This window comes from Paramormyrops kingsleyae, chromosome 24 (assembly GCF_048594095.1).
Source record: "Paramormyrops kingsleyae isolate MSU_618 chromosome 24, PKINGS_0.4, whole genome shotgun sequence".
Taxonomy (NCBI): Eukaryota; Metazoa; Chordata; class Actinopteri; order Osteoglossiformes; family Mormyridae; genus Paramormyrops; species Paramormyrops kingsleyae.
The window spans coordinates 10,652,567-10,679,542 of NC_132820.1; the positions used below are offsets into that span (position 1 = coordinate 10,652,567).

The 26,976-nt window shown below is 45.2% G+C and overlaps 1 protein-coding gene across 1 annotated transcript in view; it reads right to left on the bottom strand.

Moving 5' to 3' along the window:
* Window positions 1-40: 40 nt before the first annotated feature.
* Window positions 41-26,976, bottom strand: part of ammecr1 (AMMECR nuclear protein 1) — a 49,448-nt gene continuing 22,512 nt past the window's right edge. Inside the window, exons 3-7 of the mRNA XM_023844816.2 lie at window positions 21,689-21,799; window positions 12,371-12,485; window positions 7,957-8,047; window positions 7,750-7,846; window positions 41-6,175 (exon numbers count right to left, since the gene is read on the bottom strand). Coding sequence (XP_023700584.1) covers window positions 6,061-6,175; window positions 7,750-7,846; window positions 7,957-8,047; window positions 12,371-12,485; window positions 21,689-21,799 — 529 coding nt within the window. The 3' untranslated portion in view covers window positions 41-6,060. The remainder of the gene's footprint in view (window positions 6,176-7,749; window positions 7,847-7,956; window positions 8,048-12,370; window positions 12,486-21,688; window positions 21,800-26,976) is intronic.

A 26,976-nucleotide genomic window follows, 5' to 3' on the forward strand; every position in this document is an offset into this window, starting at 1 on the left:
CATATTAGACATTGAACAAAACAGCAGCAACACAAACAGATCTTTGCAGTTGGACTTTATTTTTTTTTTTTCCTCAATTGGATAAATGATTTTAAAAGATAACAATAGTGTTTAAAACTACAATATCCATCGCCACAGCCATAGCTCACATACCCACTGACAGCCCTTCTATATAGACTCCCAAACCCACCCCCCCACACACATTTATCTTTTTTTTTTTAACATTTTAAAAATTTTGTTTCTTTTTTTGGGAACCAAAGTATCAGTAAAATGCCCATTTCAAGTTTCATCACACTAACAGCAATTCAATGTGGAAGGAGAGGATCTAGATCTAACAGAAAGGGCTATTTCTTCAGCTTTGTTTTTTTTTTCTCCAAACAATATTTTCAAGTTACTAAGCAGGAAAGAAACGATTTAATGTGAAATAAACACGGGGGTGGGAAGGGGGGCCACGCCAGGCAGCCCCGCCCCGCCCCCGATGGCCATTGCAGGTGACCTCACAGTCCACCGATGACACATTCCAACTCATCGATTCAATTTTCATTAATGTAGAAAACCACTAAAATAATTTAGAAACTAGATCCAAAATATTTCGTTGTTGAAAAGAATCAAATCTCGATGTACAAAACTCATTTCCTTTTTTTTTTGTATACATTTTTAAAGTAAGTTTTCTTAAAAAAGTTTCCACACACAAGTTTATTGTAGTTCTTATTTATTTAATCTGTTATTTATTTCTCTGTATAACTATCAGTGCGATTGTATACCAGTGCAGCTACTGGGTCCGGAGTAAAGAAAAGAGGCTTTTTTCTCTTAAATTTTTAAACAATTTAAAAAAGAAAAAAAGAAAAAAAGGATAAATGCATCTTTTATATAAAGTATCACTGCTGGTCTTTAGGAAAGAACACATTAAGAAACCCATAAATCTAAGAGGCACGCTATGGGGTTTTCTTTAAAAATTATAACAATGAAAAACACCGACAAGAACAAAAAAATTAAAAAAAATAATAAACTGTTGCAACCAGTTTCTTTGCCTTCTGAGAGCCAGTGACTCGTCTCAGTGGAGCGACAATGAAAATTCATTTACAAGAAGAGGTTGCCGAACGAAGTTAGGACTCGTACAAAAAAATGCTCCAACGAAAAAAATAATTAAAACCGACGGGAAAAAAAAAACTCGTGCAGGGACGTTTTTGGAAGGACAGGAAGGTATAGGCCTGAAGAGCAGCATTTAGACATGGCTGGAGGCATCTTTGGTTCGGTCGAACACACAAAGGTAACGTGAGCCTACGGTCTGGAGACGAAGGTGAAAAGGATACGAGGACTCAACCCCCGAAGGCCGGGATAAGAAATGCATCTCGTGTGAATGGTGAGGAGCTGGTGTAATTCGACCCACATTATCACAGTGGGCTGACATCTGAATTCCAAGGTTTATTCTGCAAGCTGCCAAAGCTGCAGAGAAACCACAGTGGAAGCTGGAAGATGATTGTGACACATCTAAGGTCTTCCAGTCCAAACAAGCTCCCGAAAGATGTTATGTCCACCAGCTCGGTCCATACCGCACACTTGCATTTTGTCGAGATCCCGGGGAGGGGGGGGCGGATGGCGGTTTGGGGGGGGGGGGGAATGCCCCATCACGAATAGACTGCCCCAGCACAACAAGAGTAACCAGGAAGCTAGAGACCATGCAAGTGTAAATCAATGTTCCCAAAGTGCATTCGGAGGTGGATTACACCGTGGCTTTCATAGCGCAATCCTTCAAGTATTAAACAAAACATGGCGCAGAGACATGGGTGGAGATCAGCTCTGCGGTAGGAACCTGCAAACCGGAGCCATGAACGGCACCGTCGCCCAAGAACCTGGGCTGGACGATACCATCATCAGCAGCATCCAGTTATCGTATGGCATCTCCCACAGTCACGGGGGAGTGTGTTGTGTTTTTGGTTTGCATATTCCTACGTAAATACTGTTTTGGGGCCCCCTAGAGGACACCCATATAACCTTTGCATGGCATCTAGCACGTGACAATAATCCCAATATCGGCGATTCCAAGGAATTCTACCCAACGGCATTGGGGTAAATTCCAGACAACTTAACACCTTGGGTTTGTTGTGTTTTAGCAGTGCCAGTTTCCGACGTCAGTGATGGGCCCAGAGAGTACATTGTACAGGTAAAAATAGGCAACAGTAGTACAGTGGAACATAAACGGGTTAAACAGGACTCCCTGTGCTTTGTTGAATTGTGTTCTGGCCAGAAGATGGGATGGGGGGAGGGGGCTTGCACTGAGGCTGGTCCTTGGGTTCTGCATGTCGCAGATTCGGCAAACCCCAAATGGACCCAGAAGAGCCCCTATGGGTCACAGACTTTTCTTTGGCCCGCTCGTCTAAGACCCGGCGACGGGAACAAGGAGCCAAGATGGCGGCCCACCGGCTCATAGGGGATTGTGGGAATCGTTCGGGCAACTTGAGGAAGGAAACGAGGCTGGCAGGGAGCCAATGGCGAACGTTTCCAAATTCAGTCAGTCTGCTCATACCTTGCGACCACGTCTCGCACTTTTGACACGTACTCTTTAGAATGCGGGTCGTAATGAGTTGGGGGAGGGAGGGGAGAGAGATATGCAGCTGGGAGACTGGGGCCTCTCTACCAGCGCGCGGCTGCCGAAACAGAGGCCTCTTTGTCCGGCGCGCATGGGGCATCACAGATGGAGGTAATTTCTGCATCCAGCATCATAAACCGCAACCGCAGTTCTCCCACCTCCCCCACCCTAAGAGACGAGCCAAAGAAAATGCCAGAACAAAGACCGCGGGCCGTGCGCCCCCCCTCCACAACACACTGGCGACATAGGGGAAGTGAAAGGCCGTTCCAGACGGAGGGTTTTACAGGACTTGGAGGGGACCGACACCACTGTGCATTACGGCTGGTCTAGGTGTTGCTGCACACCTTGGATGCTGCTACCTCCCGTACAGCTAATGGGGTCAAAAAGCTACGCCTTTTCCCCCCAGGCCAAGGGGGGGGGAATATTTGCTGTCCATGTCCTTTCAAACCTGCAGGTTTTTGATTTTCAATGTTACAACAGTAAGAAACACCTGTAAAACAGATCTGCATATATCAAGGATAATTCTGATATGATTAATGTGTCCGCATGACCAGTCATGTGACTGTGACCGCCCCAACATGAGGTCTGATAGCACCATTTTATTTCATTTTTGTTTGTATTAAAAATAAAAAATAAAAAAAAAACACTAGCATGCTGAGGATGTCTATTTGTATACAAACACGCAAAAAAAGAAAATCGCATGTATGTAACAAATAAACGTGAAAAAAGCCTATAGACTGTTTTGCAGCGGAAAATGTTCAGTTTGTGCTGTAGTTGGTAAAAAGCCAGGAAATGAATGTCAAGGTGTGTCGTTTCATTAGAGGCCCGGGCTGCAGTTGCCATGCAACTCTGACGCCCATTTATCAACACCCCCTTAACCGTTTGAGACGCGTCCGGAACCAGCTTTAATTCACAGAGATTGTCACTTAAGACGACGAAAATCCCACGTGCCGTGCGCTAAGCTGCCCTTGGCGTCTCGTCGGGACTGAGGGACGACCGCGTGACAGCTGCCCCATCACAGTGAGTCAGGTAACCGCCTGGGTGCGGCAGGATCAGGCCTATAAAGCCAGACGGTAGCAGGAGCATGTTTACTATGTCCAGGGTTTAACCCAGCATGGTCCCTGAGGGCTGTTGTACTGTCACCCCTATGTCAGGGCTGACCCCTTAAAATTGGGCCACCAGTGCTGATTCAAACCCCCATAACTGCAGGGCTCAGGTATGGCGGCTCGAGATAAAAAGGAACCTTTCATTGTTCTGGCTGGCGGATGAAACGACAGAGCACTGATGACATTAACTTACTGGTAGCAGGCAACACAACTGAAAAAAAGGGTCTTTTTCTTTTGTTTCTGGGGAAACTGTAGGGTTTCTGTGGATGGAATCCCAAAGCCCTTCACATTTCACCAAAGGATAAAACAATATGTACATTCTCTTAGAACAGAGTGCGTAAGCCTTCTTTAGACATTCAACAATATAGATTATTTTCTTGAGACGAGTCTACAAATGTAAATAGCAAACTCGTGTCTTACAGTTCCACATACCTTGAGGAAAAAAAGTTCCAAACTCAAGAAAACCCGACAAGAAGCCCATTATCTGCTTCTCGAATGTTTCCAAAGACCACTTACCCACCAAGTTCTTTTTGCTGCAACTCCTGCCTGCTTGAAACAGACTAAAAGCAACACACAAGACTGGGGTAAAACCATTTGCCCTAAACATGTTGAAGACATATAGCTATCTGCCTGGACATTGTACAACTAGCAGAGAACTGGTAGAAGTCACGACTCCAAACGCCTGCGTCCATCACAGCTCATAAATCGATTGTGTTGCTGCTGCCTGGAGACTTAGCATTTGTGAATGCTTACTCCCGAGCGTCCCTAAAGGTTAACCCGCACTGGACCGCTGCAGCTATGCAGGCTTCATGCTGCTTCAGATGGATTACCCATCAAGTGTTGGTGGGTATGCGAGTCGTGCTCAATGAGCACCTGCAAGAATTACAGCTCACATGCCGCCTAAAGGCCTCTGTTAAGCCCCTGAAGAATACACAGAAATCTTGACAGACCCAAGGCAGGCGGCGGAGCAGTAGCCCCCAAAAACAGCCGTTTGGTGGACAAAAATATAAATAAAAAGCTACACCAAGCCCCGCCAGGGTGAAAACACTGAACAGGAGGACCACCTGAGCCAGCTACAAACCACGGCTAGAGCAAACCATGCATCAGAAGAAAATATGGCTTTAAAGGGTCTAACCTTGCTCCTGCTGAAGCACACCTAGTCTTTCCACTATTCTCTCCAAGTAACAGGCTTAAGGTTTGCAAAGGAGACCTTAGAAAAGCACAGTGATCACACCATCTTCTGAGGAGAGCCTGTCCACGTCCTACCAAGAGCTCATCCCACCCAACAGGTCCAGCTGGCATGGGGCCTTCTGCCCCGGGAGGACGGCACTAAACCTGCTGCTACAGAAGAAAGTCGGTAAAAGAACGGTTAGGAAAGAATAAATCAACGTCCACCGAGAAGATGACGTTCAAGCTGAATTGCTCGTTACGTCATTCATCACAGATGATTAAAAAAAAATTTTACATTAAAAAATAAATAAATCACCGACCGACCTGAGCTGACAATTCTATTGCGAACAGTAATTTGGAAAGCAGTGGAAGTTCTGAACCATTTTTGGTGCCACAAAAAAAACTAATATTGGTGTTATCCAGTCACTAATAAATCCTGCGATTTTATTGGTCTGTTCCCTAATTATGAGCTGGCCTATAATTACACAGAGAAAAAAATATAAATGATTGCTGGCTTTAAAAGTAATGGGTCTAACCAAAGTCTACCATCTAGGACAACAACCACACTCAAGGTTATACAAGAACCTACATCAAGATTGATCTAGCTACGATTCACGAAACCACACCAACAGCCAATAGCTCACGCAAAAAGAACACAAACCTTCAGACCCGTGGGTCTCCATTAAGATACACACACCTGGCTAATAATAAATGATTTTAAATAAAAAAGAAACCAAGTTCCCTATTTTAATTGCATTACCAAGCCTACTATACATAAACTAAAGCAAAACCATTAACGATTATCCCATCAAAACTGACTTCCTTCCATCCACAGACAAAAAAACCTGATTAGGATTTTTGGAAAATTAAAATCAGTATATATATTTTTTTTTTCTTTTAAAAAGAAAGGGGGTTAACATATTGTAGATATAAATGCTGCAAAAACCAACTTAAGAGAAAAAGATTAAAGGAAAAGAAATGTTATTTTTGCTCTCACACAAAAAAGAAAAAAAAAGAAAAGAAAGAGTGCGCTGCCACCCGTTGCCAGCCTGGCGCAGACAGACGGCCAAGCGTGGCAACGGAAGCTATCATCATAAAATGGTACAGTAGTAGAGATAGCTAGACCAAGAAGGGGCGGGTTCTCCTGGGAAGAGGTCCGCGGAGAGGTCCAGTGACTGGTCATGCGGCTCGGTGTCAGGAATAATGGTTGTAAGGGGGCAGGGGGTGTCCGATGCCGTTCTGGTAGTGGTGATGCTGGCGGTGGGTGATGTAATCGGCGTAGCTCATCGTCATCTTCTCGCTACAATACCTGCGGGGCGGAAAGAAGGGATGGGGTTGCACGGTTGGTAACAATGGGGATCCTGTGACCTCACCAACCTGGGCACTCCCAACAAAGACAAAAACAAACCTGACTTGAAACCAGTGTTGTGAACGCAGGCCAAAAATAACCGTTGTTTCATCGCTCTAACAGTTACGTGTTGGCGAACGCCAAGGAGCTTTCCTGGACTTTACTGGTAGCCTAGATCCACGTGTGACAGCATTGAGTGAAACCCGGTCTTCCCAGCCGCATGGAGACCGTGAAAGAGCCTCCGCTCAGGTACTTTACCCAGCAGCAGGAGACGAATGTACCCAAAATGGCTATCGCAGACAGCGAGAAGGGCAGCCAACTGTAAAGCAAGGCTAGCTGAACATCTGCCGTGCCATGGAGCCTCTCATTCAGAATGGAATTACCGTTTTATTAAAGTTGGTCGTTTCTTGCCTTCCACTCGAAGTAACCCAGCTCTTCTTTTACAATAGTGCAGCTACAATACTTTTTTTTGACCTAAGCAATCTGGTTTAGGTGCCTTTTTCTAAGGTACAACAGCAGGACACACGCAGAGACGGCACATGGGGACACAGGCGTGGAACTTACCTCCATTCCCTGCATAGCAAAGACTTTAATAACTGGGCACATCCCAGAACGCACAGCATGACTTGAGACTGTACGCTTAGGCTCTCAACCACTTTCAACCACTGATGCATTATTGCCAGTTTGTGGTGTGAGTTTGAGCACTTGAACATAAAGTGGTAAAACCAAATGCAGGGGAAATGCATTTTGGTATCAATTTATGCAAAAAAAAAAATAATTAAAAAACTAATCTGAGCAGACAGAGCTCATCAAAACAAAGGAGTTTAACCAACCGGAGCAACCTTAAAGGTCAGATGACCCTAGCATCAACAAATGCTCAGGCCTCCGAATGCTGCATGTGTGTGACATATCCCAGAAGCCCCTGGAGGCTGCTAGTAGGACGAATTCAAGACGAAAGTGAGGTGGTGACTAAGGGATGAGCCCAGCACTGCAGGGGCAGAGAGCCATGCATATACAAACTGAGCAATTTCTCAGCAGAGAAGACAGAATCAGCACATAAGCAAATATGCCTCCACACCAGCAGAGGGCAGCAAACCGAAAGGCAGGTGCTGCACTGAGAGGCTCAGTATACCCACTGCTGTAGTAGCTATGCAAGTGTGGAGGCAGAGTTTTGAGCACCTCAGAGGAACCCAGCAAAATCACATGAAGTTTGCAGGAGTTAATTGCACAGTTAAATTTGTTTTGTGTTCCCAGGAAATATCTAACATGAGGGAACAGGTTAGTAAAAAAAAAATAATAATAATTAAGTTAAAAAAACAAATGACAATTGGGTGTGCAGTTTCCAGAACAACGGTTGTGTGATTAAAAGCTTAAGGGAGTTGATGCAGGAGTGCTAAGGCAGAAAAAACACACACACACACCCCATAATGAGACCTCCTGGGCAGGTGCCACCGCCCTCCAGACAGCGCTGCACACGCTCAGTGAGCGGAGCTCGGCCAGCCGTGCCACCATCTGCATGTTTGGGGCCCTCTCACCTGGTCAATTTAATGGTCTTCCTGAAGTCGTTTGTGATGGGAGCTTTGTAACCTCCCTTCCGTAGTAAGGAATCTATGGTCTGAATGTGGTCCCATCCTGTAGGCAGAAAGCACAGGTGAGACTGTAAATCGCAGCTCGAAACCAGAGCGTGTTTTGGTGAAGGCGTTGCTCGGAGTGGTCGGTGAGCCCCCCCCCCCCCAGCTCACCTTGCTCCTTTGCAACTTCTGGCAGGTAGGTGGCGGTTCGCTTTGATCCTTTTTCATTGAAAAATTCTATCCTAATGCCATGTACACCCACCTGCGAGAGAGAGGGGGGCAGCTTTTAACTGGGCCAAAGGCCGAGCTGCCAGAGATGGAAAATCTGACAGTTCACCTTCAATTTCATGAGGATTTCTGAGGGTTTCCGCAACATACTTGACGTAAACAGAACGGTTTACTTCACAAGGTCGTCAGTTAGCAGGATGCCACACAAACTCAGTGTCTTACAAATACTTTCCTTGTCGATACGCTGCCAGAATTGCACTTTCAAAAGCGCCACTCGAAAGCGCATCTGGGAGAGTCGAGCGTTTTACGTTGCACATAGTAATGTCATTTTCACCCCAGAAGTGCCACCCTCCTTGGGATATTTCTCTGTACTGTTTATGATGAAAGCGATCCACCGACAGGCAAACTTTCATTCGACCACGCAAAATGAATTCCACAGTGTTTCAAATGAGGCCAGCGTTTCAGCGAACACACAGAGCAGATACCGATCCGGGGACTGTACATTATCTGCAGGCAGCTCACCTACAAACAAATCCAGCTAATGCAGTGCTGTCACATTCCACACAGCCTGAGCGGCTGATCCGGCCGCTCGGACAGCGAGGGAGCCATCAATACCTCGACACCAGCCTATTCCAATCACATCATTAGATTCTAATACCAGGAGAATCTTCAAATCATTCAAAAACAGTCAGTGTGACAGCCTATAACCACAACATTAGCTGTAATCCTAGAACAAAGCACATTTCAATTTTATTAAATTTCTATTCATATTCACTAAAGACACACATTTGGAAAATGGAGTCTGAAATTATTGCCAAATGATAGTGGAAATACTCGTGCTGCAAATTAAAATGCAGAGATGCGCACAAACCACGCTGCTAGCCTGACTATTTTAAAACACACGTGTCGTCACAGAAACGGGGACAGTCGACATCAGGACAGGCAGCGGGCGCCGGGCACATGGGGCAGTCTGCAGCGGGCTTGTCGATTATTCCTAGTTCTGCATTTAGAGGAGCTGAGACTGCAGCAAATATGTAACAGGGCTCAGTGTACAGGAGAACAGCACTGGATCCAGTGCCGCTCTAACATGCAGCATAAGCCAGCTGTATCCACATGCACACATAGTCCATGTATTCATATTTTTGTGGGGACTCTCCATCCATTTCTATGGGCATAACCCTAATTCTGACTATGGCAACCCTAACCCCTAAACACACACACAAAATAAAGTACTCGTCCTTTTGCTTTCCTTCTTTTTTTTTTTTTTAATAAAGTGCAAACATCCCCACCCAGCCACCAAGGATGGAGATCAGCCGTGTTCCTGACCCTCTGCCACTGTCTGAGGGACAAGCCTGCACCACAGACAGGCGCTCCCGCTAGAAACATCAAAGCGCTAAGCCAGCACTAAGCCAGGGTGACGCCCATGCGGGTCTCTGAGGAACCGCTGCGGTGGCTGTATGCCCAACCCCAACCGGCTGGGGAACAGGAACGGGCAGCTAGCCTCACCGAAACCAGCTGAGCACGAGTCGACGGGTGCTGAAAAATGTGATTAAACACGCCCAACTCAATGCAGATTTTTTTTCTTCTTCAAACTGTTTACTTCACACTTTGCAGGTTCTCAAGCATGACTGGCAGGGCATCCGGCTGTGAAATAATCTCAGAAATTCACTGACAGGATCATAGGGTGGAGCGACTATGGACAGGCACAGATGGGCTCGGGCTTGTCATGGGACCAAGGGGGGGGGGCAAACTACAGAGGCTCACTTCACTGAGGCCTTGAGAAGGTGAAGCAGAGACAGTCTCAATGGAATTACATCCTTCTCAGTGTTTCAGGATGTCAACATTCTGTCAGCCATGGGATTCCAACCGGTGACCGTCTGGAAAAGGGGCACCAAGTATCCCCAGTTTCTTAGCCAAAACCGTGCCGGGGGCCCAGAATAACTGGCTGACCGCACACTCTCACCCCAAGCCTTGCTCTCGCCGATATAAGCGCGTTCCATGAAGAAGATGGGACATGCAGAGATTAAATGTCATTGTATTGGCTAAAAATATACAGTGACAGAAGCACCTGAGGTACCAAGAGGCCTAACTTCACACCACATATGAAAACATAATGGTCCGTTTGGGGTCGGCGAAACCCCGAGGGGAACGAACAGCGCGCTTCGATAATCAGGGTCCATCTCAGCCTCAATTTTACCTCTCAGGTGTCAGCAAAGCATGGGAGTGCAATAAACCAGGGGATGGGGGCCGGTGTACAGCAGACGGAGCAGACCGCACTGTGGTCTTTCGGGGCCGTAAGACGGAGCAGACCGCACTGTGGTCTTTCGGGGCCGTAGTCTGGATCCATCAGAATGATTGAGTCACTTTAGTCTGAGGCTCAGCATGGCTAAAGAGATGCAGCCTTGTGCTGAAGCGAGGCAGACAGAACCCTCCAGAAAGGCGGCGAGGGTGACACGAGAACAAAGGAAAGGCTTTGAAAGGCAAGAACGGAAGCTGACAATCTTACTGACGATTGGTACAGGCCCAGGAAATAATCTACAAATCATATCCATCTTTTGCAGAGTTTTGTTTTACAGTGTGTACTGCTGTCTTTACATGTTGTATTTTTTTAAAAATAACTTGCACACAGGTGGTACTGAAACTAGAGACCAGATATCAGCGAACGCTATCAATCACTGCCCGTTTAACTGAACAGCCCCAAATGGGAAGTGGAGCAAACCTAAATCGGTGGCCACCAGGATGCCCCCCCCCCCCCCTCACAGTAGTGAATTCACCTTGGCTTTTCAGCCAGGCAGTGTGCAATACTTAGGAGAGCATCCCACATAAAGCTGACCGTGTCGGTACAACGCTACAGGTAGAGCCAGAAACGCTCCACAACACATTCACATAAAGCCAAACAAAAATTCTGAGAACACAAACTCGTGGTAACCGTTAAAGACATTTAAGCTCCATGTAATCCACTTAACTATACTGATTGCCTTGACTGAAGACAATATGCCAGCCACAAAAAAACTATTTAGCTGCTATTAATATCAGTAACACTTGTATTTCTTGACAGTATTAATTTGGGCAGAAAAACAAGGGTGAAAATGAATCTTGGCAGCAGGATACTTACCAAGGAACCACAATACTCAATCTACCCTTTTTAAGGGATGGGGTTCTATTAATTAAGTTACTCTTCTAATTCCTTATATTAATGCCTGAGAAAACACCCCTATATTTTACTGTACAATGACAGATTACAAAAGCCTCCCAAGATATAATTAAGCCTATTAATTCTGAGCAGACCACCACTGGGGTACGTAGATTGTTTTGTCAGAAATCAGCAACTTCATCTCCATGGTGGTAGCTGATACTTACACATAAGGCTATATTGTTAAGAAGTATGCCAATGTGTATACTATGAAAAAATACATTAACATATGAAGCCTATGCAGTGCAGTTAATCCAAGTTAGTCTTAGGGTGGCTTTAATGTAATTTATGGCATTCTTCCACTGGCACACAGGAAACAACCCATACCACGAAGAAAGGCCATTTACAGTGTGGTTCCAGTCCGCTTCGGTTTTCCACTGCAGAAGGGTCGGCTCCGTAAAGGCTTTGCTGGGTTTGGAGAGAGACAGCTAAGGTCTTGATGGCAGTAGAAAAACGCCAGTTAGCCTAGAACCCAAAGTCGACTTTGAAAACGAGCCTCTTCCATGAAAACGCTTCGTCTAAGACAGTAGTGATCTGACTGTTCGTCCACGTTCCTGCCCTCTCAGGAGATGCACAACTACTCAGCGGTCACCCTTCCCAGAGTCTAGAGGGCCACGTGGAACCCACCCACGCACGCTTCACGTCAAACACAACGCGGACCATTCCGTCAGAACATACAGCTTTAACCTTGCTCACATTGGGGCACAAACAAAAACTGTTCCTCTTTTACGTTGGGTTGATTACCAAAATGAAAAAGCACGACGACTTCCTAAGACCTGAAGACGCAACACGAAAATCCTTGACGCCTCCCGACAGGCAGAAAGCAGCATGTTCTCAAGTTTATTCCCGTGAGAGCCCACTTGAAACATGTATTCACCCATAACCAGATAAACAAAAATACCAAGACGGTAGATGGCTGCCTTGCAGTAACATTGGGGTGTGTAGCAACAATGAAAGAGAATGGGCTGTGGCCCTTTGACTCCATCTTCCCTGCTCAAGTAATACTGTGCAGGCTCCATAATTCTATCACCACCCTGTTTAACTCAACGGGAGACAAAGTGACAGCAGCCGTGTCACCGGCACAGCCCACCATGGGTCCCCCATCGGGACGAGGCACCCGCCCGCATGTTCTCTGTGTGTGGGTCGTCCGGCGGCCCTGCTTACCTCCCAGTCTAGGTAATCGCCGACGTCCTCGAAGTTTGTGAGAAGAGACACTGAGCAGAATAGGCGCGGCAGCTCCTCCCTCGTCATCGGGGGGAAGCGGCTGTCTTTAAGGGCACTGCAGACATAGAGAGATACGGGTGTTTCTCTGGGAGGGGGGCACACAGCTGGAAAGACAAATAGGACCAGCATAGCACGGGGAGAATCTGTCACCCCTGGACCACCATGTCCAATGTCAGAGCAGTAACACTGCGTCGAAGAGAGCCCCTCTCACTGCAACAGCCTTCTGAGCCCAGATTAGCTGTTTTCTGCTACTTCGTGTGCGTGTGTTTTTGGAGAGGTGGGATGAGCTAAAATACAAGCTCTGTGCTCTTCAGATTGTCCTCCACAGCCACACCCAAAAAAATAAAATTCATATTATACATATATAAAAGAGCAGGGATTCTCCAGACGCTCCACACCCCCACCTTTGCGACTTCGCTTCCCCTCCCTGCTGAGGTGACCGTGGGCACAGGCATGCTGGCTATTTTTAAACCCCTGCATTTTAATGTCAAATCCCCTGGCTGCGTACATCTACCAGGATCCCACTGCCGACGTGTGGCATGAAGAGATGTGTGGGGAAGAGGCCGGCCACCGGCCATTAAGCGGCAAAGTGCGAATGCGCTTAACCGCTGAACCGTCAAGCCAGCTTTACATGCGCGTCTGCTTGCAAAGTGATCACTTTCGATTAAACACGACTATCACCAACAGCGATTCCTGTTTTCGGAAGCCACCTGACTGCCCCTCAATGTCCCAGCCACTCTGGCATCCACAATGACATCTGAAACACCTTGGCGTAAATAAATTTTTTATTACTATTATAGCAAAAGGCTAGCATGATCCATTCCAGCCTTGGACTATAATTCATTATGCAAACATACTACAGATAGCATAACAGGTTCATTGATTTTAGCAGTTCGTCACGGAATATGTGATTTATGAATTCATAGATGTGGAAACATCCAGTCTGTTTATTCACAAGGCTCTGGTTATCTGTGCCTGCGACGGACTGCAGTCTGCCGAGGGCCTCGTCACACGACAGCTCCATGCAGGAGCAGAGCAGACTCCACAGGCCTTGTTTGTGTGTCCGCTGAGCCACCGGGGCCTTGCTGACCGGCGACGGCGGAGACACCTGAGCCGAGCTCGCTGACCAGCCACCCCCCCCCCCCCCTCGGGCGTTCGGGATCTCAAGCACGAGGATGTATTGAAGTACATGCGAAACAGGAAAGCATAACCAAACAGCCTTTAGATGCTACTCATTATAAAAATTAATCCTAGCTTATCAAGATGTGGGAGGAGCAGTAATTGGCCGCAAAACAACATGCCCCTTTTTAACACTGAGCTAACTCAAAAAGAATCATCGTATAAAGGTCAAGGAGAACAACAAAGCAATCATGAAGATTCTGACTGGGGATTCCCCATTCGGCAACCATTTCTGCACACTAGCAAAAACTGCCGGATGACTCCGCCCTCTCGATTGTCTGTTTCCAAGGCGATTTATAACCCTTGTGTAAAACCTCCATGCCCGATTAGCAGCTGTAGAACTGACCTTTGTGAAGTAGCCTTGATGACAAGAGGACAAAAAGGGAGGGAGAAACCTCGGTGTGACCCTCAGAGTTGGGAGCCCTTTAAACACGACGACGCACTTACAAAAGGACGTTCCTGAGCCACATCATCAGCTGGCTTCACAGTGGCCAACAGTCCATATGGAGAAACAGCTGCCTCATCTCAAACTTTCCAATTTGTCCAGCAGGAAATTTTACAGCACTTCATGCGGGTTTAGCTTCAAGTATCTGACTTGCTTTGAGGAACGAAACAAAACTTCTATACATTTCTCCGAGATGCTGAACAGTTTTACTGGGAATTAGTCCCAGATAAACAATATGACTTTAAAAAAGAATCTACCTAAGAATAGAAAATATCACCAAGAAATTCCAACGAAGAGGAGATTGTGGTTACAAAGTACAACTGAAAGTCATGCAAGTGAATTTTAGTGGAGAATTTGTGTTTAAAAAAAACAACAACATACACAGTTCTTCAATGCACGACATATAGATAGCCAGGCTGCAGCACTTCCACTTTTAGCATTGTCCCACAGGGCTGGATGTGAGCGAGTCCATCCATCCCCCGCATATGCCTGAACCTGTCACAGATTTACCATCAAATTCTGGTGCTTAACCATAATACCACAGCAGTATGTGGAGGGAAAATGACAAGGGCAATGGAATTTCAGTAGGTACAAAAGGGGAGGGGGATTTGAGAGAAACAGCAAGTCACAGCGAAGTCCAGGTGGTACTGCACCGGGAAGCCAGAGGTTCTGCGGTATCGATCGGCACCAACACCTCCCGGGGCATGCGGGCTGGCCCGTGCCAAAGCAGAACATATGGGTCTCACACAACAAGTGAAGGACAAGAGCTTTCAGTTTTCTGTCACAGAGCCATACAAGCGTGGGCAGAGTCCCAAACGCAGAAGAGCATATGCGCATGACTGTACCGCCTCATACAGGAGAGTACATTCATTCATTAATACACCAGAGTGGGCAAGGAATCTAATCAGCAGAACATGTTACTAGTATTATAAATCATATTTTCCTGCAGCGGGCTAAAGGCAAGGGGGAAAAAATGGGAGCTGGGCTAGAAAAATGACACTTCCAACTAAACAAACGAGTTTAGAAGAGATTCAACAGGGAACGGCGGGAAGTCTATAAATCATGAGCAGCCACAGGGGGCTTTGGGGGGGGGAAAACGGCAGGAGGAAGGAGAGAATAGGCTGCATGTTCATCTTGCACCAGCTAGGTGTCACCTCTGCTAAAAAAAATGTTGGTTTCATCGCTGCAGTCAAGGCTAGATCGCCTGCTTATGACCAGCCATCTGTAATGCAGCCCCCCGACACACTCAGCTGGCCTCGAACAGAGCGGGCTGAATTCAAAACGCCCACCATGTAGGTATCAGGATGGTCGGGTTATGGGGCGAGTCCACGTGAGGTCGCCACGATGACTCACAGCACCCCACCGCAAACCAGCTGACCATTCCATGAATTTACTGGAACAGCTTGCTCTGGTTAAGCAAGACTTCCATGAAGTATTCAGGCTGAAAACCTTTTTTTTCCCCCCTCCCACCACCATCCAGCCAGACTGAATTAAAACCAATTTAGCCTACTGACCGTCTAGATCAGATATCTCACACTCGAGACGTGGACTGCCATGCGAGTATAACTTAACTTTTGGACCAGGCGTGTTCTTTTCGAGCCAGGCAATGAAAGCACACATACAGCCCTCGGGGGCAAGGGGGGGGGGGGGGGGGGGTAGCCAAAACAGTCAACCTTGCTGGAAAATGCAATAGAAGAAACATCTTTAAAATATGACTGCTACCCATCTACTAAAGAGAAGTCTAAATTTTGCTAAATTACAGACAATTCACTTTCCAGAAATATGTCGCTTCAGGGACCTCACACGTAATTGCTTTTCACCATGCAATTACGCGACGCTTGCTCGACAACGTCGAGATTTAAGATGTAACAAATCACATCTTAAATCTCAATGTGACGTCAGCTGAAAGCTGCACACACAGGTAATTAAATAGATCAACCACGCTGCGCCTCATCAAGCCCGTTAAATACTGCACATATGACGAGCCTAAGACCTGGTTAAGACAAGAGAATATCTGACAGGCCGTGCAGAAGTTCTCTCGCTGCCAGGTATTCTGACTGCATGGTAGGAAGAGAAATGGCTCATCATTCTTCAGATGAGCACACTCAAATGGAGTTTCATCTTCTGGCTTTCCCAACAAATAAACGTTTAAAGAGAAATTATCCTGATTCACTTAAGCATGGGAGAAAGGGGGATGCCGAAATCCTTCGTGATGACCAGATCAGACGGCCTGTTCAAGTATCAGTGGGGCTTTCCTGCCTGCATTCCCACTCATGAGAACTGGACCTCTGACCTCATTTGATGGGATGAGGCACTAGGTTCAAAACCACCACCCCTCTAATCATTTCACAAGAACCAATGTGTGTATTAAGGTCAACAAGGTGCACAGCCCATACTTCAGTTCATCCAGTTCTCACGGGTCTGCTCCCGTTGTGGAGAAGACATTAACCCCGTCCTCAGTATGCAATTCCCTGCCACTGAAGGGGTAATCAAATGATAGATTATGCTTTACATCACACAATTCAGACCCAGCCCTGGCCCACATTCAGTTACTAGGTTGTCAAAAGCTTTTGTGAAACCAAATGCAGACAGTAGCCTTTCAAAAAGTTTTGTATTGCACAGCCTTTCACATACAACACACTAAATAACCTACGCTTCTCGCCCCACTACTGTGATGCATTTCGCCGATGTGCCCGACATCATAACCCGCGTTAACTGACAGATGGTGACCTCCTATAAGTTCTAGAGAGGGAAACGCACAGTACGCCTAGACATATTTAGTATGCATACTTAGTATGGTTAGATATCAGTTAAACTCAAGACACAGTAAGAGGGTCTGTACAAAATAAGGTTACTTTGAAGAATAAAAACAATTACATAAGTGTGACGAGTGAGAATCTAGTTCATCCCTATTCTGTAAAGCATTTTTCTGTAGCTGCGAAGCAATTTATGAGTATAGTTTATAGGGGGAGGGTCCATCCACAAACCATACATACCCCTTAAAATAGAGCGCATTACAACTGCTAGGGAAGGCAGAAGGAAACGGCTATTCAAAACTCATCCAGTTACGCCATCAGATTGGTGGAGGATCATTAATTCGCCCTTGCGAACTGTCCAGATGCTTCTGCTTATGCAGCATCCAGTCACAAAAAAAAATAAAAATCCAAGAGGCTCCCCCCAAGCACTTTAAATCATCATACAGATTCCACAGATTAAAAGGTGCCAATTGGAACAATGCGGCAAAGCATTCAAGGAAGGTAGACGTACCAACACAACACGCTAGGCTTCTCCCAGCTGGCTCCGAGGCTACAGTGCAACCTTTAATTGGATTTGCTATTCCTTCTGCTGGCTAGTCTCTCGCATGGCTTCTCTCTTTAGAAGCAATTAAGCCGATTAAAGCCTGAGCGGATCCCCACATGTCCCTGCGTCTAGATTCAAAATGGAGGCCCCAAAAACACACTGAACTGTCAGCAGACCAAGTGTGGCAGAGCTCTCCTGGATGTTCTCTCTATCCGAGAGTGCTAACCCTCGAATCAGCCAGCGTCGGTTTATCTGCTCAATGCTGCCTCCCATCCTCTACCATAGAAAGCCGTCCAAAGAAATGAAGAGTCTTGCTAAATAATCGACCCATTTTCAAACACCCATCCAATCAGTGTTGGGAACCCAGAGGGGAAACACTTGACAGAAAGGGCATGTCCCAGGACAGAAGCAGCTCACTGTGTGTAACTTTCCCCTTAGTCTAACAGAATGAGTATCCTGCAAAATTCAGATTTTTTTTACTGTCATTTTAGCTTAATATTATTCTGTAGCAAAAAGACCTGCACCTCATTTTTTACTACTCAGTTGCTTGACTACAATACATAATAGGAACAATAAAATGACACACAGCATACTACAACACAGCTAGCAAATACACACAACACACAGTGGGATGCTTATTCCTGCCAACAATCGCGAGTCACACCAGTGTTCCAGGCTCATTGAAATTGACTCAAATTCTCAATTCCCATCCCTTATCAAGATGAGAACAAAGAAATATTTGCTTGGTAAAAAAAAGAGGGGCATTTCTCTGGCCAGCCACTGGGGGAGCCCTAGATGGGGGTCATCTCCCCCATTACAGCTTGTAAGAAGCTTACTGAAGCTGATATCACTAGGCATGGAGAAATTAACAAAATAACTGCCTCCTTCAAAACTTTAGCTTCTGAAAGCAGTGCAAAGAAAATACATAAATCTGACTACGGCCACAAAATGTTTGATATGTTTCTATGCAACTCTATGCTTAGGGCAGGTCATTAAGCACACACTACCTCGGACTGACATTGTACACATTGTAATCAGATACTCACACTGTAATAGGATGGCCGTTTTTTTGTGTGTTGCTCTTATTTCTTATTTAATACTTTAACTTATGCTGCTAAACAGGGAGCTGCTAAACTGTTTTTGTAATATTCACAATGAAGATCTATCTTACATAATAAAACAACGCAAAAAATCCAAGAAAATCAGAACACAGGAAGACCTTTACACAATCTATATTAAGTGAGCTGGTAAACTACGTGTAAATGACAATTAAACTCAACTATCAATGGCAGAAAAAATTCATACGCCACATCTTTATTCTGCACATCCATCCTAGAAATCAAACATGGACACGTCCAGTGAGGTGAACGGTCTGAATGGAAGGGCGCCAAACTGTGGTAGATTCCACCACATAACAGACCCAATATGCCTCCCCTCCCGGGCCTACTAATGTCCAATTTTACTTCCACAAAGGTACACTCCTCGTCCACTTCATTCAGCAGATGGCATACACCTCCCAGATAGCACATGATATATGGATATATGTGGATGAATGGGTATATAAACATGAGTCTGGCTAGTTCCTGACAAGCGAGCTGAGAAAAGACAAACCACCTCCCACAACAAAAAAAAAAAAAAATGTGGGAGAAAATGTATGTATACATACAAACAGTCCAATTTAAATAATTTAAGATTTCAACAAAACATTTAGCATTAAATTTAATCTAGTCCACTCAGTCAGTAAAAATTAATTCAAATATCAAAAACAAGCTTTTGGTGATTCACTGATTTGAATTTAGGATCACGTGGTGTTTAAAGAAAAACAACAAAAAAAAAAATCACATGATTTAAGCATGATCTTCCTGAATGTATAAGTACACAATCTACCCTATATAGCCTTGCAGTGCAAAGTTATCCTAGCAACAGTTTCAGCCAATGAGGGGAGAGCAAGTGGCTGATTCTAAGTGCCAATAGAAAACAGTATTTGGGACAGCCTTTGAGTGCATCTCCTTGGAAACTTCTCCAGTAAAATTCCTTTCCTGTCCACCTGAATTGTTGCTCACCCATAATGAAAACCCAAAAGTCATTTCCTTAAATGATCCCGACAGAACTCAGATCCGGAAAAGGGGTGGACACAAATCACAGGGCGCTAGTATATAGTGAACACAGAGATGACCCAGATAATCCCATGGAGCATTAAATCCATGTCTATATCCATCACTTTAATGAAAGCAGAAAAATGATTAACCCCAAAGGCCACCCCAAAGTCGCCCTCCCACCCTTTCATTTGCTTGAGGATCAGTCATTGTTCAGTTGACCTTTTATGACATGTGCCATAAATATGAATAAAATAGGTCTTTAGAGCTAGAAGTGTGCAGAGGGGCAACTGTGTTTTAGGTTAAAATATTTTCAGTGATGGATAGGGCTGTAACGATCATGAAATTTATGTTGGATTCAATGAGCCTGCATCTCTGACAGCCACCCAGTCTGGCTCCACACCTTTCACGCCGCCATTTTCATGGCCATTTAGACAGGCTTTTTAACCATGCCTGAAACATCCAAAAACAAATGATGAGAACCGGCCACAAGCACCAAGGACCTGGTTAAAATGTACATGGCAGGATAAATAAGACCAGAAAATCACGGCCCATTACAATGTCTCCAGGATGTAAAGCTGAGAACTTCCTTCCCAGTGCAGCCAAGCCATTCACAATGATAAAATTCATATCTGCCCATAGAGTCTCCTTCAGACCAAGGAACATGTGGTGATTAGAGCACTGAAGGACATTACCACACCGCCAGGACATCACAGGAAGAGAACAGATGCCAAATATGAGTGCCTGCGTTTGATTATTTGAATTGCACAGCAAGCAAAAAAATGCCTTCAAATTTAATTGCATCAAACAAAATATAACCATCGACGTGGTTTTTACAATCCTGAGAAGCAGTGGTCACTCAGCTAAGATCAAGCCAACGATAAACTTCCTTCTGCGGGGTATGTCCAACTTCGTGAAAATTTTATGAGAAGACAGTCTCTGACATCAAAGAACTCCATTAGAGTTAGCCGGATGAGCATGACATCTGAGCAAGAGATCGAGGGATGGCAAAACCTCAGTGAAGTGTCTACAGGAATTATGACTGGATTTGGCCGAGTAGAAGTCTTGACACACAAAACAAAAAATGACGATCACACACCACTTTGCAGAGATCGTCACCGTAGAGTGTTCTGGTAGTGATCCGTAGAGTTGGTGAGGATGCTGAGCAGAGCTGCTGAATCCAAACTGCAAGGCATGCCATTGATTTGTGCGCTTTGCAGCTAGAGCAAGGGGTAGGGATGTTGGCTGTTTTAGGCCCAAGTCATGCACACGGCAAAAAAATGGCTTCCTGTATAAGGACATTTATTTCGGTTTCATTGGGGAATTATCAATCCACCTTCTGAAAACTAGATAATAGAGCAACAGCTAATGGTGCACAAGAAAATTACCCTGGGAAGTTCCAGGGTTGCTTATGCGATAAGTTACTTGAATTACTTTTTAAACCAAAGCAGCCTATTTAGGATTCCATGTATCATGCACTTCAAAAACTGCTTGAGTTGTGCATGAGTAATAATAATTACTACATTAGCATCCGCGTTTGCAGCACTGAAAAAACACAATGAGTTTTCAACCAAGTATTACAAGTTATGATTAATTAGTTGGGACGAAATGGTTACCAGTTTCACAGTAAACTACTGTAAAATTCCCAACAGCTAGTATTACCGTTTCAAATTTTAATTAAAACAGTGATTGATTACCATGCTTTGAAAAACTCACATTAAATATCGTCTAGCAACAACCAAAGATAGCAGGTCTCCCACACGCAGGTGCTCAGGTAGTGTGTGGGTTTGTTTTTGTGTCATGGCAAGAGACATGTGGCAGCACTCTAGAGATGATTAATGTGCATTTTAATGTGCATTTGATGTCGTTTTCATGTGTTTACATATGGTATTGCCTATGTTCTCTTAACGTTTATGCAAACGAAACTAGCATAAGCCAAGTGCTGCTAATTTTATTCATGGTTTTCAATGTGAAATTTCACCAAATGATTCCAGCTTATGCGTCAGTAGTTTTTGAGCAAATTTTCATACCTCCATTTTTAATTGCCTTTTGGTAAAAATGTGACATGTGCATATGACACGGTAATGCAGACGGGCACTGGGTTCGGGAGGGATGTTACTTGAGATTTAAAAAGCAATGGCACCTGCTAATGGTTACAGAGGCAGACAGACTGCAAACACACACCCCCCCAAATGAAGAGAGCATTTTGATAAAAGGACAATAAGGAAGAAGTGTTACCTGGTAAGGGTGTACTCCCTGAGTCCTGAGTGCAGGTTCATGGCTGAAAATGTACCAATACAGCCCCTCAACCGCTTGTCCCGGCCTATTTTCCAAGTAACGAACAGCGGGCTGCAAGGAGAGGGAAACGGACCGTTAAAATGCAAGTTTGACACTGTACCGAGACTGCTGAGTGCAAGTGGGAATATTCCATACTGTCAGGTGCCTGTATCCCGGAAAGCTCAGTTACTAGTGTAATTCTACCAGGAAGGTTATGCACATTAAATGAAAGTGCGGACAGTAATTGCTTGCTAGGCATATTCGGATTTTTAAAGAAAGAAATAAAAGTCAACGTGAAAAATGTGACCCAAACACATACTGGTATTAACGAATTTAATAGTTTAAACTCCAACAGAGGGGCTGGGCAGAGGATTCTCTCTCTCTCTGTGACACACACACACACACACACACACACACACACACAAATTCTAAACTTTATATTTGGCGCCACATACCATCTCGAGAACACACTAAAAACCTAATGGAAATTCAGGCATCTGTGCTAATAATAGTTATTTTACTTTACACGGATAAATATACAATTCATATTGAGTCCCTACATTGCAGAGAGCCCCATATAAGGACAAAAGAGTATTTATAAGCATTTCTGTCACCAAAAATGACAGCAGAGAGGGAAACCGGCAGTAAGCGACAGAACTCCACTGGATTACGCTGGGAGATGCAGAGGGATTCTCGCGGTACCCCAGGCCCGTGAAGCTTCAGACGCGCATGCACCTGGCCGAGGTCCATCCGTCTGCGCCACATGCACGACACCGTCATCTCTGTGGCAACCCTCGCTCCCTTCTGGTGATTCAGGGTTACCAAGGCAACCAACTCTGCCAGCATGTTCCTTGCCACTCTTACAGCCCAGGCCCATGTCAGCAGCTGACATTTATCAGGACCAGGTGGCCGGCAAAGGCACACGACGCTGCTCTGTCAAAGGGGACGTGGCACTGCAAGGCCTCATGGGATTGCAATCTTTTTTACGGAAATGTCGAACTTTACAACACAATGTATATCCTCAAATTTACACAAGCAGAGTAGAAGGAAAAAGTAAATAAAACAAAAGCTGGGAAATCAAATACACAGCCACCGTCCCTTACTCACACAGATAAATAGATTACTTTCTCCACATGACTTCATTTAGGAAAAGGACCGAGAAAATGTCAGGTTCCTGCTGACGGACAATCGCTATCACGTATTTTAAAACAAACCTCTTGAAAAGCCTACAGAACTGACCACTGGACACAAATCGGAATTCCCCATTACAATACCCCCTTAAGCCGAAATTGTAGTAAGTTCCCATTTAATAATGCAGCTTAATTACAGCATTTCCCAAATTTGACAGCATGCGACGCAAATGTGAAATCCAGAAACTGTCTGACAAAGCACAGGTGCCTAACGATATGGGGATCAAATCCACTTTTAGTATTTTGGGAAATATATTTGCTGTAACAAAAAGAAATTTAAAAAAACCCACAAAAATTTGTTTTATATTTCACACACACGAGCTATTGTAACGGTTCATCTACTGAAAGTGCCCAGCATTTTGACGGCGTATACATATGTAGCCAATATGCCATCATTGCCGGTTTTTAAGCGGAAATCCCCTCAACTAACGAATACACTTACGTTTAATGCTAAGTACTTAAAAAAACGTTTTAAAAAAAACGGCCTTACGACCATCCGGCACGAGCACCGCGCCCCGGTATCCGGTGTCCGCGTGAATAGTTTATTTGCGCGTGCGTGTCATGTGGTAGGGTGAACGAGGGAGCCTCGCGAGCTCGGACACCTTCATGCACCGCCGAACTGCGCAGCCGTCAGACACAAATTAAACCCGGGGGGTGGCTTACACCCCGTGGACTCGGGTGTCCTTCTCGGTATTAACATCTTTTATTCTTGCGCTGGGGAAAACCCCCGTTTGTTTTCTTTTTTTTTAATGCAGGCAACAGTCTGGGAACGGTCATAAATCGAGAAAAACAGGCGCCTAGACGCGCAAACAGCTGTGGCTCACCCACGCGAAAGACAAGAAGCCCGCCGAAGAGCGGCTTACGTTACACCAAAAACGCCGCGGTGTGACCGACCGGCAAAACGTGTTAGGTGATGGGCACAGGAGGGCAACACTGAACCGTCACAACAGGGTCGGAGACAAAGCCTTTTTTTCCAGTAACTACCATTGGCTAGGTGACATTGTACAGCACATTGACAACAGCATCGCAGTCACTGGAAGGGGGCAAGGGCATATCTTTGGGTTGAGCATTAGGGGTTGAGGTCTCCACCAATTGAAGGGGAACTGGGGGTTGTATTCCCCCCCCCCCCCCATAATTTACGCCCTGAAGGGGGTATTTTTGTGGAAGTCAAGGTTATTCACTCGTTTTCATCTTTTTTTGCTGTATAATTAAAGTGTCTTGTTAATGGTTAAACACCAAAATGCCTGCGACTGGGACTCAGTTTCTTCACTGGCAAGGTACCTACTCATTTCAGACTGTACCCTGGGTAGTTTGAACAAGGAGATGGTTGCAGATTTGTCAGATTTGCAGACAGTATTGGCTACATATACAGTCTGAAAATTGATTCTTTTTGAATCCATCCCAACCAACTCCGCGTGACTAACCGGAATCTGACGCACACACACACAGACTAGCAAACTCATCCAGTCACACAGCTCGAGAAATTAAAAGTGGGATCATGAAACCTCCTCTAACAAATTACTTCTGTCTTATTACATTCCTTCTCATTAATAGACATTATGGCCACTTAGTAAAGAAAAACGACTCTACCACAAGGCAAATTTAGTCAGCGGAAATTATACGTTGCTGGTCTGTCTGCCCATCAATACTGGGGTATCTACACTTACAATGTGAAAGACTGACAGTAAGCTTCTATAATAGCAAACATTACACTGATAACACAAAGCACATCCTAATAACTCATCATAAGCTTCGGATCCACCTCTGCTTTTACGTCACCAGTAAGTAAACAGTCAATAACGCCACAGCAGGACGCAGTTAAAATATCTTCTGCAGGCGGTGACCTGGCAGGTTTAGACAGTAATGGTTTGTGACTGTTTGCAGAGAGAGCTGCGCTTCATACATTTGCACCTAGACCACAGCAAGCACAGACACAAAACAGGCGGCATCTTCGTCAGTCAGAAGTTGCTTCAAGTCATGTCAGAGAAAGCAGTGCCGACGAATGAGACGCGATTTTGCATGCGCGCGTCGCGATGACCATGCCGAAACGATTCATTGTGCAGCCCTGCTTCTGAACGTCACCAGAAAACAGCAGATTCCTAAATCTCAGTTCTCTAGGGTTTCAAGAAAAAGGACTTCAAGAAATATCCCAACAGTTGCAACCAATAGTAACCTGCTAAACAACCAATCACAGACTGATGCAGCTGAACTGGTACGAAACTAAAACCTTAGTGTGACTAGAAAGCCGACCATCCTAGCGTGAAAAACACCTCCAGTTGGGTTTGATTCTTCTCCATCAGATTGCAGGAAAGGGATTTTTGTTTTTGTTGACATGCCAACATATCTCACATTGTCCTATACATGAACACACATCACTATTGTCCTTATAAATAAATTAAAAAAAATACATCACCACTGAAATCCTACAAATGAAAGGAAAGGACATTGAACTGATACAGCTTAGGAAAAAATTAAGAGACCACAGCAAAATTTTCAGGTTTCACTCATTTCTCAATTTATGGGTATGTTTCTGTGTAAAATATACAGCCTGGCTCTTCCCTGCTTCTCATTGATGAAGGGCTTCTTCCTTGCTTTATGGGTCTTCAGTCCTGCTTCAATGAATCTTATGAGTTGTCCTAGCAGTGCACTTCACACCACTTAATGTTTCCCATTCATTTTCAAGGTCACTTGATGTCATCCTCCGATTTGTGCGGCACTGCCGGAAAAGTTGACGATCATCTCTGACATTAGAAAGTTCCTTTACCTGCCTGGTTTTTGGTCATTTCCAGTGTCTCCTGCTTCACCTTAGAAACTGTCTTAGAAACTTTGAACTTGGCAGCAGTCTGCCATGCAGTGCAGCCTTCTACCAGCAGAATCAGGATTAAACCAGGATGTTTTTTTTTAAATATATAGAATGATCTCAGTATATCCTGCTCAGTAGGTGAACCAGAGTGATAGAGGAACAGAGTGGAAGGCCAGAAGACTGACAGCATCTTCCCTCTTTTGGGTCACACTCCCACCTGCATTTGAACAGCACAATTCCAGAAGAACTTAAGGAACCTGTGTGCAGTTTTTGTCCTGCTGAGATACCTGATGCTCTCTGTAAGGGTAGGGTGGGAGGGTGTAGAAAATTGTACGTGTAGAAAATAACTGAGGGGAAAAATGTGGTATATCAGGGAAGGGTGCTGCTATCGAGGTGCAGAGAACAGCAGTCAGAGGTATGAGGCCCCGAGATGAGAGGAGAAATGACCCTCTGAGAGGAGAAAAAGAGTTTCTTGAAAAGTTTAGGTGGCATGAGGGGAGGGAGGGTTCCACATTCCAATGGCAGACATCTTTGTTGAATACTGGGGGGGGGGGGGGGGGGATCAGAATTCTTCTTCTTTTACCAAATGGCCTCAGTTTTAGGGTATTAGGCAAAAGCAAAACGATTTATGGAAAATGCACAATGACCAAAAAAATAATAATTTTTTGACAGGGGATAGAGCCAGACCACATGACCCATGGAAGTCACTTTACCTAGGAGCCCAGGGCTTTGAGTCCAACTAAGAGGAAACTCTTAGATGACAAAAGCCCACTAACTACCCATCAACCTTAAAGTCATGTCAATCAGTACAGTTTGAGGAGGACATATCTACCCCTTCCTAGATCCTCCCAGTTACACAGAGTCTTTCTATTAATAAAAAGCCAGCTGGGGATTCACAGTATCTCCACCCTTGGCCTACCACCACCCCCATCTGCTTCCTGTTGCTTCTTCCAAATTCCCCACTATGAGGAACCTTCCCTTGACCTTGAGCCAATGGAGAGTGGGCGCTCCGAAGGGATCAAAAGATTAGACTGCCTTTCGGCGGCACCTGGGACGTCCTCCGGGCTGCCCGCCTACTCAGCTCCTGACATGGGCTTGCCCTCCCGTTGACTGTCAAGAGCACGGGACGTGGACCAGAAGCAGCTCAGCTTTTTAAAATCGCACGAGCATACTACCGCCGAGCATGTAAAGTCAACTGAGGCTAATGTCACCGTCCCCCTCTGCCCGAGGATGGACTTCTTCAGCAGCATGCCCAA